This window comes from Sus scrofa, chromosome 8, assembly GCF_054392235.1.
Source record: "Sus scrofa isolate SSC_HxYL_T2T_F1_AM1 chromosome 8, Sscrofa_HxYL_maternal_Yorkshire_Landrace_v2.0, whole genome shotgun sequence".
In the NCBI taxonomy this organism is placed as follows: domain Eukaryota; kingdom Metazoa; phylum Chordata; class Mammalia; order Artiodactyla; family Suidae; genus Sus; species Sus scrofa.
The window spans coordinates 102,751,468-102,763,827 of record NC_139390.1 but is presented as its reverse complement, the minus strand read 5'-3'; the positions used below and the strand labels follow the sequence as shown (position 1 = coordinate 102,763,827).

At 41.0% G+C, this 12,360-nt stretch overlaps 1 protein-coding gene and 1 pseudogene across 2 annotated transcripts in view; one reads left to right on the top strand and one right to left on the bottom strand.

Annotated features, from left to right (window-relative positions):
- Window positions 1-4,495: 4,495 nt before the first annotated feature.
- Window positions 4,496-12,360, top strand: part of JADE1 (jade family PHD finger 1) — an 87,562-nt gene continuing 79,697 nt past the window's right edge. The window contains exon 1 of one of the 2 annotated variants that reach the window (XM_084972913.1): window positions 4,496-4,780. In XM_084972913.1, the coding sequence (XP_084829039.1) occupies window positions 4,750-4,780 (31 nt within the window). In that variant the 5' untranslated portion in view covers window positions 4,496-4,749. The remainder of the gene's footprint in view (window positions 4,781-12,360) is intronic. The other variant, XM_084972920.1, reaches the window with a different exon arrangement.
- On the bottom strand, window positions 9,459-10,838 carry LOC100518205 (hsc70-interacting protein pseudogene; annotated as a pseudogene).

Below are 12,360 nucleotides of genomic sequence, written 5' to 3'. Positions count from 1 at the left end.
ACCTAATTTGAGAGAACTTCTGTTCCTGACAAGAGGACTGGGTGTTTCAAGTTACTATCAAAACTATCAATCACCTAAACACATATTTAACAGATGTCTGCTGTGTTTAGAATATCTAATAGACATCATGAAGGCAAACAACTATGTATAAGAAATTGTTATTGCCTTCAGGGAGGGTAAGTCTAGTTGAGGGATAAGATAGAAATACATGAAATAATAATCAACAGTGAAAGGCTGGAGTTCCCGTTGTGGTGCAGCAGAAACGAATCTGACTAATATCCATGAGGATGTGGGTTGGATCCCTGGCCTTACTCAGGGAGTCAGAGAGCCAGCATTGCCGTGAGCTGTGGTGTACATTGAAAACACGGCTCAGATCCTGATATCCCTAGTTGCTGTGGCTGCGGTGTAGGCTGGCAGTTGCAGCTCTGATTGGACCCCTAGCCTGGGAACTTCATATGCCTCGGGTATGGCCCTAAAAAGCAAAAACAAACAAAATAATGTAAGGCCATGGGCGCTGAGTACCTCATGGCAGGATTCTGTGTGTTTTAAGACATTTTAAAAATCAATCTTAATAGTATTTAAAGCAGAAGGAAAATATATGTTGAGGAAATATTACTATTTCAAAAGAATGACACAGTAGTGAATTCTGACAGATAAAATTGGTTTTTATCAAGAATTATACTTTTAGGAGCTCCCTTCATGGCTCAGTGGTTAACAAACCTGACTAGGATCAATGAGGATGTGGATTCCATCCCTGGCCTCGATCATTGGGTTAAGGATCTGGCGTGGCCATGAGCTGTGGTGTAGGTCACAGGCATGGCTCGGATCCCACATTGCTGTGGCTGTGGTTTAGGCCAGCGGCTACAGCTCCAATTCGACCCCTAGCTTGGGAACCTCCATATGCCTTGGGTGCGGCCCTTAAAAAGCAACAAAATTAAATTAAATTAAAAAATAAGAATTATACTTTTATCTAGGTGTTTAAGGCATGTTTTAGCAGAATTTTGAAACTGCTAACCATGAGTCAAATCTGTTTAGATTAACTGAAAACAAACCATTCCTGTGTTGTCTCTGAAAAGATAATGACTATCCTCAGAGATCTAAAAAGTGTTTGGTCTTAACAACAAAGGATAGATAAAGTCCCTAGTGTGTCCCAAGTGAACTCATGGGTATTTTATCAGTATGGGCATCAGGTTACCAATTGCTTTAAAAATGTACTCCCTGATATTGTCTCTGTGTGGACAAAACATTCACTCAGAAAAGCAATCTCTAGAGACTTGTGTCTGATATGAGTGCATATAGGAATTTTTCCTGAACCAAGATCTGTAGAAATACCACCTTCTAGGGATGCTTCTCATAAGATCTTATCAGTCTGAAGTGGAAATAAGCTCCATAAAGGCAACAAGTTTATCAGAACTTTTAAAATTCTTTTTCAAAAACATTTTATTTTATTTTGGCTGAATGTGGAATTTCCCAGGCCAAGAATCGAACATGCACCACACATGTACCACAGCAGCAACCCAAGCCGCTGCAATGACAATGCCAGATCCTTAACCTGCTATGACATGAGATCTCCAGAGTGGTGGTGGTGGTGGTGTTTTTTTGGCCACACCTGCAACATATGGAAATTCCTGGGCCAGGGACTGAATCAGAGCTGCAGCTGCAACCTATGCCATAGCTGGGGCAATGTCAGATCCTTGACCCACTGCACCACAGTGGGAACCCCCTCCAGAATTTTTTTAAAGTAAATTTTTTATCAAAGCATTATTTTCTTTTTTCTTTCTTTCTTTCTTTCTTTCTTTCTTTCTTTCTTTCTTCCTTCCTTCCTTCCTTCCTTCCTTCCTTCCTTCCTTCCTGTCTTTCTGTCTTTTTAGGGCCGCACCCACTGCATATGGAAGTTCCCAGGCTAGGGGTCTAATCAGAGCTGTCACTGTTGTCCTACACCACAGCCACACCAGATCTAAGCCACGTCTGCAACCTACACCACAGTTCATGGCAACGCTGGATCCTTAACCCACTGAGCGAGGCCAGGGATGGAACCTGCATCCTTATGGATGCTAGCCAGATTCGTTTCTGCTGAATCATGACGGGAACTTCACACAGCACTATTTTAAAAGGAAATAAAGATGGGATGTGGGAATAAATAGAATTGGTTGCCTGCCATGTCAATGCATTGAAATTCAGCATATATATCATAATCTACTATTTAGGCCCTCAGTGGTTTATCTTCATTTAGTAAATATATACACTTGATGCAGAACAGGATATGAGCCAGCAATTAATTTGTATTCGTGTGCCAATACCGATAGTACTACAGCAGTTAACTAATCAGTGGTTCTCCAACTTAAGTGTGGATCAGAATCACTTGGGGACTTGTTGAAACAATTTGCTGGGCCCCACTCCCAGAGTTTTTGATTGAGTAGATGGGCCTGAGAACATGCATTTCCAGCAAGTTCCTAGGTGATACTGATGTGGTCTGAGGTACCACGCTGAAAACCAATGAACTAACAACATTCAGCCCTGGCTTCGGCCCTATCACTAGCCTGGACTTCCTGGTGAGTATACCTAGAGAATCCACTAGAACTGTATGAAGAAACAGTCTGAGATGGTTTCCTTATAAATTCTATTGCTCAAAGGTCATACAATGGTTCGGGGGATTCTATCTGTAGTTCTGATTAATTTTTAATTCCCTCATCTTCATATAAAGGTCCCACACCAGCTGATAGTTGTTTTTCAGGTAATGAGGCACATATAGCAGGGTCCAGTGAGAGTCTCCAGCAAGGGACCACAGCAAATGAAAATCTCATCACCAAACAAGTTCACGCTGATCCCTCCAGTGGCAGTGCTGGGCCAGTCCAGATTTGGTGTTTGGAAGGGACTATTTAAAGGAGTGGAGTACTGACATAGGCTATACAACATGTATGAACCTTGACAACATTCTGCTAAATGAAAGAGGCCAGTTCCCAAAGACTACATATTATATGATTCTATCCATATGAAAAGTCAGAACAGGAAAGTCTATAGAGACAGAAAGTAGCTTAGTAGTTTTAGGGCTGATGGGGGCACGTGAGGAGGTAGGGGAGGAGGCGAGGAGGTTAGCTAAAGGGTACAAGTGTCTTTTTGAGGTGATGCAAATGTTGTAAAATTGTAATGATGGTTGTACACATCTTTAAATATACTAAACACCCCTGAAAGTACAGTTTAAATGGGTGAATTGTATGCTATATGACTTATATTTCAATGAAGCAGTTAAGAGAAAAAAGAGGACTGTCCACTGGAAGTTTGTTCAGCCTCATACCATGCTCGTCATCTTCCTACTCTCCAAAGAACGTTCCTTAGTACTTGTGCACGCACAGACCATCTCAAACAAATGGGAAGGCACTAATAGTAACGGCCATCTCTAAAAACAAAGGAGTTCTCATTGCGTCTTAGAGCGTTAAGAGCCCAGCCTAGTCTCCATGAGGATATGGATTTGATCCCTGGCCTCGCTCAGTAGGTTAAGGATCTGGTGTTGCCTGAAGCTGGTTGCAGCTTGGATCTGGCATTGCTGTGGCTATGAGTGGAACTACAGCTGTAGCTCCGATTCAACCCCTAGCCTGAGAACTTTCATATGCTGTAGGTGAGGAAGCTCAGCTTTGGAATCAATCGTGATTCACCACTGGCTGTGGCTTAACTCCGTCATGGTCCCAAAACATGAGAACAGGTCTACCATGGCTCTAGATTTCCCCAGGTAACCCTGACCCTTGGGGGTCTGGTGACACCACTTCCTCCTTATATTCCTCCAGTCGCAGAACTTGCTATTGGTGGTGGCTTGCTACTGTTTCTCACTTCTGCTTGCCTCTGCTTGCCCCTGATTGACATCTTAGCTTTTCCATCACCTGTGTAACCAATTATTATAGTAAATGTCCTTTGCTCCAAAACCAAAAAAAGCGCAGGTAGGATGGCATGGAAACAACAGTGTCATTTCAGATAGGAAACTGCAATGACCTACCTGTCAATGGCTGGGGTGACCAGATATGTGAGAGGATAAGAACAAATAAAACAAGAGAAGCTGAAAGCAACAGGGAGCCACTGAAGGGCTAAGCAGAGGTCTGATTAGCATTTAGTAAGATCACCTGGGTAGCAATGCAGATAATGGGTTTATTGTGATTGGCTGTGCACAGATTAGCAGTAGAAAAACCATTTAGGAAAGTTTCAAAAACCTGGTGAGGGGTGATATTGGCATGGACCAGGCAACTGTTCTCAAACATTTTGGTCTCAGGAATTCCTTACACTCCTGAAAATTATAGCTGCCTTAGTGCTCCACAGCACATGCAGACATAACAAAGTGAAAGAAAAAAAAGATTTCCTATTGATGAATATTTCTGTTTAAGAGCCAGGATAACTTTTCTCAAAAATCCTTCAGTTGATTCTCTTCCAGTACTCAAACCAGTCACTGAAAAGAGGGGGCGGAGGAAGCCTCATGTTTGGTTTAAACCAATCGTGATCCACTCTATGGGGCCAGGGCTGGGTGTGGATTCAGCCTTCTCTAAAGCTTATAGCAAGGAAGGCAGTGGAAAGGGTTGGTGCTAAGTAGGCAACTATTGGTGGCAGCCATAGGATTCGTCAGTGGAGGAGTTGTCAGTTAGAGTCCTGTGTCAAGTGGTGATTAACCAGGCAGGAATGACCTGAGGGCCGGACTCTAAGGAACACTGACACTTAAGGAACAAACAAAGGATGCGGAAGCTCTGAGAGAAACTATTGGTGCAGAAGATGGTTAGAAGCGGCTCTAAGACTGTTGGAGGTGGGTGCTATGAATGCTATTAGCTGTCTGGTCTTGAGAAAATCACTTAGATTTTTCTGAACCTAAGTTTTTTCATTTATAAAATGGTGGAAATAATTATGCCTATTTCAATAGTATTGTTAAGAGGGAGAATTTAAATACAGTAATTGTGTAGTTGGCACGGAACTCTTAATAAATGAGGGTTATTGTCTTATTAGTGTTAGTATCAATGAGGATCTGCTTCAGAGATGGAAAGATAATCAGATATAACAGAAGCCAGTAGAGAAGAGAATTTTAAAAATATCTTCACTGATAAATACTGAAAAGAAGTCGATTAAGGTAAGGAACTGTTGTAAAATGGTTAAGCGTTGTCCTAGTCACATTTTTAGCCTTGAATATTGGCTTATATTACACTAGCAGTCAGATTTTCTGTTGTGGCTCAGTGGTAATGAATCCAACTAGTATCCATAAGGACACAGGTTAGATTCCTGGCCTCCCTCAGTGGGTTAAATGAGCTGGCGTTGCTGTGGCTGTGGTGTAGGCTGGCAGCTACAGCTCCGATTTGACCCCTAGCCTGGGAACCTCCATATGCTGCAAGTGTGGCCCTAAAAGGACTATATATATATATATATATACACACACACACACACACACATCACTAGCAGTCAATTAAATCCACAAGAATTTTTATAAAAACTCCAGCCAAAAGTAGGTCTCTTTCTGAATGTATGTAGCCAGCTGTGGGATTTAGTGTATCCACTACAGTGTATCTAACCCTTGGTTTTAGTCCAGTGTTCTAGCCGGATAAGATTAATTTGAATCTTTGATCTATTGTGTTTACATTAGGATTTCCCTTGTGGCACAGCAGGTTAAACAGGTTGTCACTGGTAACTTCCACATGCCCCATTCAAGGGCAAAAAAAGAAAAAAAAAATCATGCTTATATTAGATGGCTTTCCATTGTTAATGTCATTTGTATATTTGATGTATGTATCTTGTATATTTTTACCTATTTTATAACAGTTAAATAGTGGTAAGAATGTTTGAAAAGGAAGTTACTTTTCTCTAAGCTTTAGTTTCCTCATCTGTAAAATGAGTATAACTATATTTCACGTAGGGTCGTGATAAATAAGTAAATGCCTGAAGCACAAAGATGTTCCTAAATTCTTCCTAGTTCCTGCGTCCCTTCCTCTTTGTATCATTCTTTTCCTTTCCTTTCTTTTAAATTTTCTTTCTTTTTAAATTTCTTTAAAACTTTGCTTTAACACATTGCCTTGCTTTACAAAGAGAAACCACATCTAAACTAGAACAATGTTTTGAAATCCAGTTGGCTAGAATAGATTAAACTGAATTTCATGCTTTGAATTAGTGATAGCTACCTCAAGTGAGGATAAAGGCATAAATATACTTCTGCCTCCTTTTCTCTGATTCCCCTAATCCCTACTCACACACTCTATCCCCTATCGCTTCCTCCCACATCCCCTCTAGCCCCTCAAAGCAGATCACAGTCACTTCACTATTAATAGAAATATATCATTGAGTATCTGCAATGTGCACAGCATCAGGTTAGGACTGAAGTTAAGATCCTAGAAGCCAAAAGATCCTCTTTGCCTTTTAGGACCTAATGAACTCTAGTATCTGGGTTTAATCTTATCAAACTAGAGTCTCTCCATTTTCTCTGTAAATTAACTACCTCATGCTAACACCTGAGGGAAGGAAATAAAGAAGGCCCTTTCTGGATTTTTCCCTCTCTCCCAGGTAATATGCATATTTTATATGTGCATTCTCTCATCCTTCCAACAAATATTTCTTAAACTTTTATTATATGCCAGGCATGATTATAAATACTAAGGAACTATGGAGAACAAGGTAAGGTCCCTGTTCTCATGGGATTTATGGTCTAGAGTAGGGAAATAGATGATAAACACAAAACAAAATGCATGAACAAAACAATATTACACATAAAAGTGATACAGAGCATTTGAATAGGGAATATGCTTTAGTATGGCTCCTTTAGTTGGGTGGACAGGAAAAGCCCCTCTGAGCTGGTAACATTTTCAGCTATCTGAATCATCACAAGAAAGAGCCAGTTGCACTAAGATCTAAAGAACATTCCAGGCAGAAGAAACACTAGTATAAAGCCCCTGAGGTAGGGATAAAATCACTGTATTCACAGAGCTGAAAAGAGGCCAGCATGCCTGGATGACAGCACCTGAGTGGGAGAGTGGTATGAGATAAAGTAAGGAGAGCCACGATGACTGGCAGGGCCTTGCAAACCTGGAGGCCTATTAATATGTCCTGGGGAACTTTGAAAACTACGTGGAGCCCTCCTCCAGAGATTCTGATTCACTTGATGTGAGGTGGAGCCTAAGTAACAAAAGTTCCCAGAGGATTTCTCTGTGCAGCCAAAGTCGAGAATCAGTGATGTCTGGGTTTCACAAGCTGTGGTAAAGAGTTTGCATTTTCTCCTAAGTGGGATGGGAATTCACTAAAGGGTATTAAGCAGAAGAGAGAAGGGATTTGAGTAATTTATTTAAAAGATCCCTCTAGCTGCTATATGGAGAATGGATTGTAGTGGATCAAGAGAGGAAGCAGGCGATTATTATCATTTTGTGGACATATGCTTTCAGTTCTCCTGGGTAAATACCTAGGAGTGGAATTGTTGGAAACAACCCAAGTGTCTATCAAAAATTGAATGGATAAACAAACTATGATGTTCATACAATAAAATACTACTCAGCAATCAAAGTAAAGACCTGCTGATACATGCAATAACATGCATGAATCTCAAAACCATTATGTTGAGGAAAATCAGTCAGACACAAAACAGTATATACTATATCAATCCTCTTATGAGGTTTAAGAAAAGGTAAAACTAATCTGTGGTGGTAGCAGTCAGAAGTGGCTGCCTCTGAGGGTAGAGACTGACTGGAAGAGGGTTAGTTGGGAATTTATTAGGGTAATGGAAATGTGCTACATCTTCATTACATGAGTACACATGTTTATCAAAACACATTTGAATTGTACACTTAGGATCTGTACATTTCATTGTATTTTTTAAACCTCAATTTAAAAAAAATGAAAAAGGACTGCTATACATCTATTAGAATGGCTTAAAATACAAAGTGCTGGAGAGGATGTGGAACAACTGGAACTCTCATATGTTACTGGTAGGAGTACAAAATGGAAAATAGTTTGGCAGTTACTGAGGTAATTACCCAGGCCCTTACTATATGATTCAGCAATCTCACATCCAGTTATTTACCCAAGAGAAATAAAATATGTCACACCAACACCTGTATGTGAATGTTTATAGAGAGGAGCAGCAGAGGTTACATTTAGGAAGCTATTTGCAGTGTCCTGGTGAAAGATGATGGCTTAGTCTAGGCTAAGGAGATGGAGATGAAAGAATGGAGATGGAATGGAGATAGGCTGCGAAGATGAAGAGAAGTCAACAAATTCAGGATATACCTGGGAACCCCTTTGTTGACAATGTGAGAAAAAGAGAGGAGTCGAGAATTAATCTTAGGTTTTTGGCATAAACATCTGGATGGGTGATGATGTCATTTATGGAAGCTAGGATGGCTAGGCTAGATAAGAGGAAAATCAAGATCTCTTTTTTAGGAGTTCCCCTCATGGCTCAGTGGTTAATGTATCCGACCAGGAACCATGAGATTGCGGATTCGATCCCTGGGTTAAGATCTGGCTCAGTGGGTTAAGATCTGGCGTTGCCGTGAGCTGTGGTATAGGTTGCAGACCTCGACTCAGATCCTGTGTTGCTGTGGCTCTGGCATAGGCCGGCGGCTACAGCTCGGATTAGACCCCTAGCCTGGGAACCTCCATATGCTGCAGGAGCGGCCCTAAAAAAGACAAAAAAACAAACAAACAAACAAAAAAAAAACCTCTTTTTTACCCATGTTAAATCTGAGATAGTTATTTGACTTCATAGTTATTTTGAGCAGTGGATTTCTGGAAAAGATGCTTCCATCTTTTATCGTTAAAATGTAAACTCTCAATCTGGTCAAGTGGAGGATGCTCGATGATAGGTGGCAGAAGAATGCAGTTCCTTGAAGTTGTGTTAGAGTCAGGAACAGGCTTATGAGAAGCAGAATTAGATATAATTTAATATTTCTGTATAATGTAAACCCAACAGAAAGAAAGAATAGAAAAAAAATTGAGAATGAGATGAAAAAATAGTTTAATTCAAGCAAATAGTATAGTCACCTGATGGGAGGTTTATAAGAAATTATCAGGCTTGAAAATTAGATAATGGTATGATTTGGATTTAGGGTTGTGGGCTAATATGACCATTCCTTATTAGTTGTCTATTGCTACATAACAAATTACCCCAATATATATATATGTATAAATGACAATATAAATGTTTATTATCTCACAGTTTTCTGTGTATCAGGTATTTGGGAGCAGCTTAGTGGGTTTTGTTTTTTGGACAAAGTTGTTTTAATATTTTTAAGGTTTAAAAAGTGTTTAAACTTTTTAATTCCTAATAGGAAAACATTATCTGAATGATTCCTCTAATGGCAAACACTGTAAAATGTTTTAGCTGCATTTGGGGCAGAGGGATAGGGATTATCTTCAAAGCACCATAGCTTTCTTCATTAGAAAGTCAGAAGTACACTAGTTTGTATTATTGCAACATCCACTAGGTGATCTAAGTTGCTTTTCCTTCCGTATGAGTTTTATTTATCAGAAGGGAATTGCATTTGACCTTCAAATTTGGCTGATGATTTACTGATAAGATTCACAACCTTTGGGTTGCTCTGATATTTCAACATCTTTGCTGAGTTCTGGGTCACATCCTATAAGGCCACCATAACTTCTGGATCCTGCATAGCTGTGGATTTGAATGGCTGAAAGAACCCCTGGATCACTAAGAATTTCATTGAGTCCAGGCATTCCTGGCATTCCAGGCATATCCACTACCAATCCCAGACATTCCTCCAGGAAAATTGCCAGGCATTGCCCTAGGAAAGCCACTTGGAAAACAGCCAGATCGAGCTCCTGATTGCCTTCTAGCTTTTTCCTCCCTCTGATATCTCTTTTGCTCTTACTGGGTCTTCTCAGCCCTTTCTATTTTTGCTTTGATCTTCATGTTTTCACCCATGCTTTCTCTGATGTTCAGCAATTTCCTAGGCCCTTGGTTGAACTTCTTTCAGCATTGCACTAGTATCTTCATCATAATCCATTTTATAGATGAGGGCAATATCATGAGCTACTTCTTTCCAATGGCTCAGAAGGCTGTGCTTTTCCTCGCCACTTGTAAGTTTGGGCTGAATCAGGATTTATTACAATATCTCTGTCATAGTCTCAGATGGTAATTTGGTGAAGGCACTGGCTCTCCTGGCATACAGAATGGCCAGGCAAGGATTCAGCTTGATGACATCTGTGAATAAGTCGAGGGCTTTCGGTAGTTCACCATCATTTAGGGCCTTAATGGCAACCACATTTTTTTTTTTTTTTTTTTTTTTTTTGTCTTTTTAGGGCCACACCCATGGCATGCAGAGGTTCCCAGGCTAGGGGTTGAACCGGAGCTGTAGCTGCTGACCTACACCATAGCCACAGCAATGCAAGATCTGAGCTACGTCTGTGACCTATACCACAGCTCACAGTAACGCCGGATCCTTAACCCACTGAGCATGGCCAGGGATCGAACCCATGTCTTCATAGATGCTGGTCAGGTTCGTTAACCACTGAGCCATTACGGGAACTCTGCAACCACATTTTTATCATGCGCCTGATCCATCATCTCCTCAATTATCTCTACATTTTCATTTTCCATTCTTGAGGGGCATCAGTGTCTGGTTCAGTCACATCTTTGATTTCCAGATCGCTTTCCTCACTTGATGGTTTGTATGTCTTTACGTTTTCCTCTGCCTTATCACCATCTGGTTTTTCTTCCATGGTATGTTCTCCTGATTTAGTTTTATGAGTAGCAGGTGCTATTTTACCCCCTATGCCCACTCCCTCAGGAAGCACATTTCCTCGGTGTGCAGGATGCTGGCATCTTGCTTACACATTTTCATGAAGGCTCAAAGCTCACTCACATTGGGAGGGCCCATCTTCTGGCCAGGATGAGGCTGTGGCTGGATTCCAGGTCAGGGCACTAGCTCAGCATGACCACAGGGAAGGGTGGGGCTGCTTAATTTTGAGTCTGGTTTTTCTTGAAGTCGCAGTCAAAATATTGGCCAGGGCTACAGTTATCTGAAGGCTTGAGAAGCTGGTTCCCAGATGGGTGATTCATATATGTGGCAGATTTATGCTGGCTGTTGGCAGGAGGACTCAGTTCCTTACCACACCAACCTCTCCCTGGGCTGCATGAGTGGCTGGACCCTCTACAGCAAATAATTCAAGAGTGTGCAAGGTACAAGAACCAATGTCTTTTGTAACCTAACTTCAGAAGTCACTCTCGGGAGTTCCCGTCGTGGCGCAGTGGTTAACAAATCCGACTAGGAACCATGAGGTTGCGGGTTCGAGCCCTGCCCTTGCTCAGTGGGTTAACGATCTGGCGTTGCCGAGAGCTGTGGTGTAGGTTGCAGACGAGGCTCGGATCCCACGTTGCTGTGGCTCTGGCGTAGGCCAGTGGCTACAGCTCCGATTGTACCCCTAGCCTGGGAACCTCCATATGCCGCGGGTGTGGCCCAAAGAAATAGCAAAAAGGCAAAAAAAAAAAGTTACTCTCCATCACTTCCACAATATCCTATTGATTACAGGTCAGCCTCATTCACAGTAGAAGTGTCTACACAGGGAAATGATTTATGGGAGGTAAGAATCATTAGAGGCTATTTTGGAGGCTGGTGTAAACTCTCTTTTTAAGTTTTGGAGCTTACAACATAGTAACGGTATAAAGGAACTCATCTTGGTATTGGTGTACAAGAAAAACTCCCCTAATCCATGAGGATGCGGGTTCCATTCCTGGCCTCACTCAGAGAGTTAAGGATCTGTGAGCTGTGGTGTAGGTCACAGACACGAGATCCCATGTTGCTGTGTCTGTGGCATGTAGGCCAGTGGCTACAGCTCCGATTCGACCCATAGCCTGGGAACTTCCATATGCTGCAGGTGTGACCTTAAAAAGCAAAAAAAAAAAAAAAAAAAGAAAACCTCCCCTAGATATTTGCGGCTCCAGACCTCATATGCAATTCAGCCAACTTCAGAAGATATACTCAAAGGAATTTGAGAGAATAAACTTTTTTTAACCAATAAGCTTTTTAAAAAACATTGGGAAGGTTTATAATTAAGTATAGAAATGTTCTAAAAATAAAATGCCTGGTATTAGTATTTTTGGTAAAAGAATCTGTATATTTAATATTTTAAGTTATCATAATGTTTAGGAGAATATGACCTATTGGGATAACACATTATATATGTAATGCTTATTTAAAATGTATAACTAAGTAGTTAAAATATTTATAGTATGTTAATTAAATATGACCAAACATTAATCATAAATCTTCTTAGGAGTTTCCATTGTGGCTCAGCAGAAACAAATCTGACTAGTATCCATGAGGATGCAGGTTCAATCCCTGGCCTTGCTTGGTGGGTTAAGGATCTGGTGTTGCAGATGAGGCTTGGATCCCAAGTTGC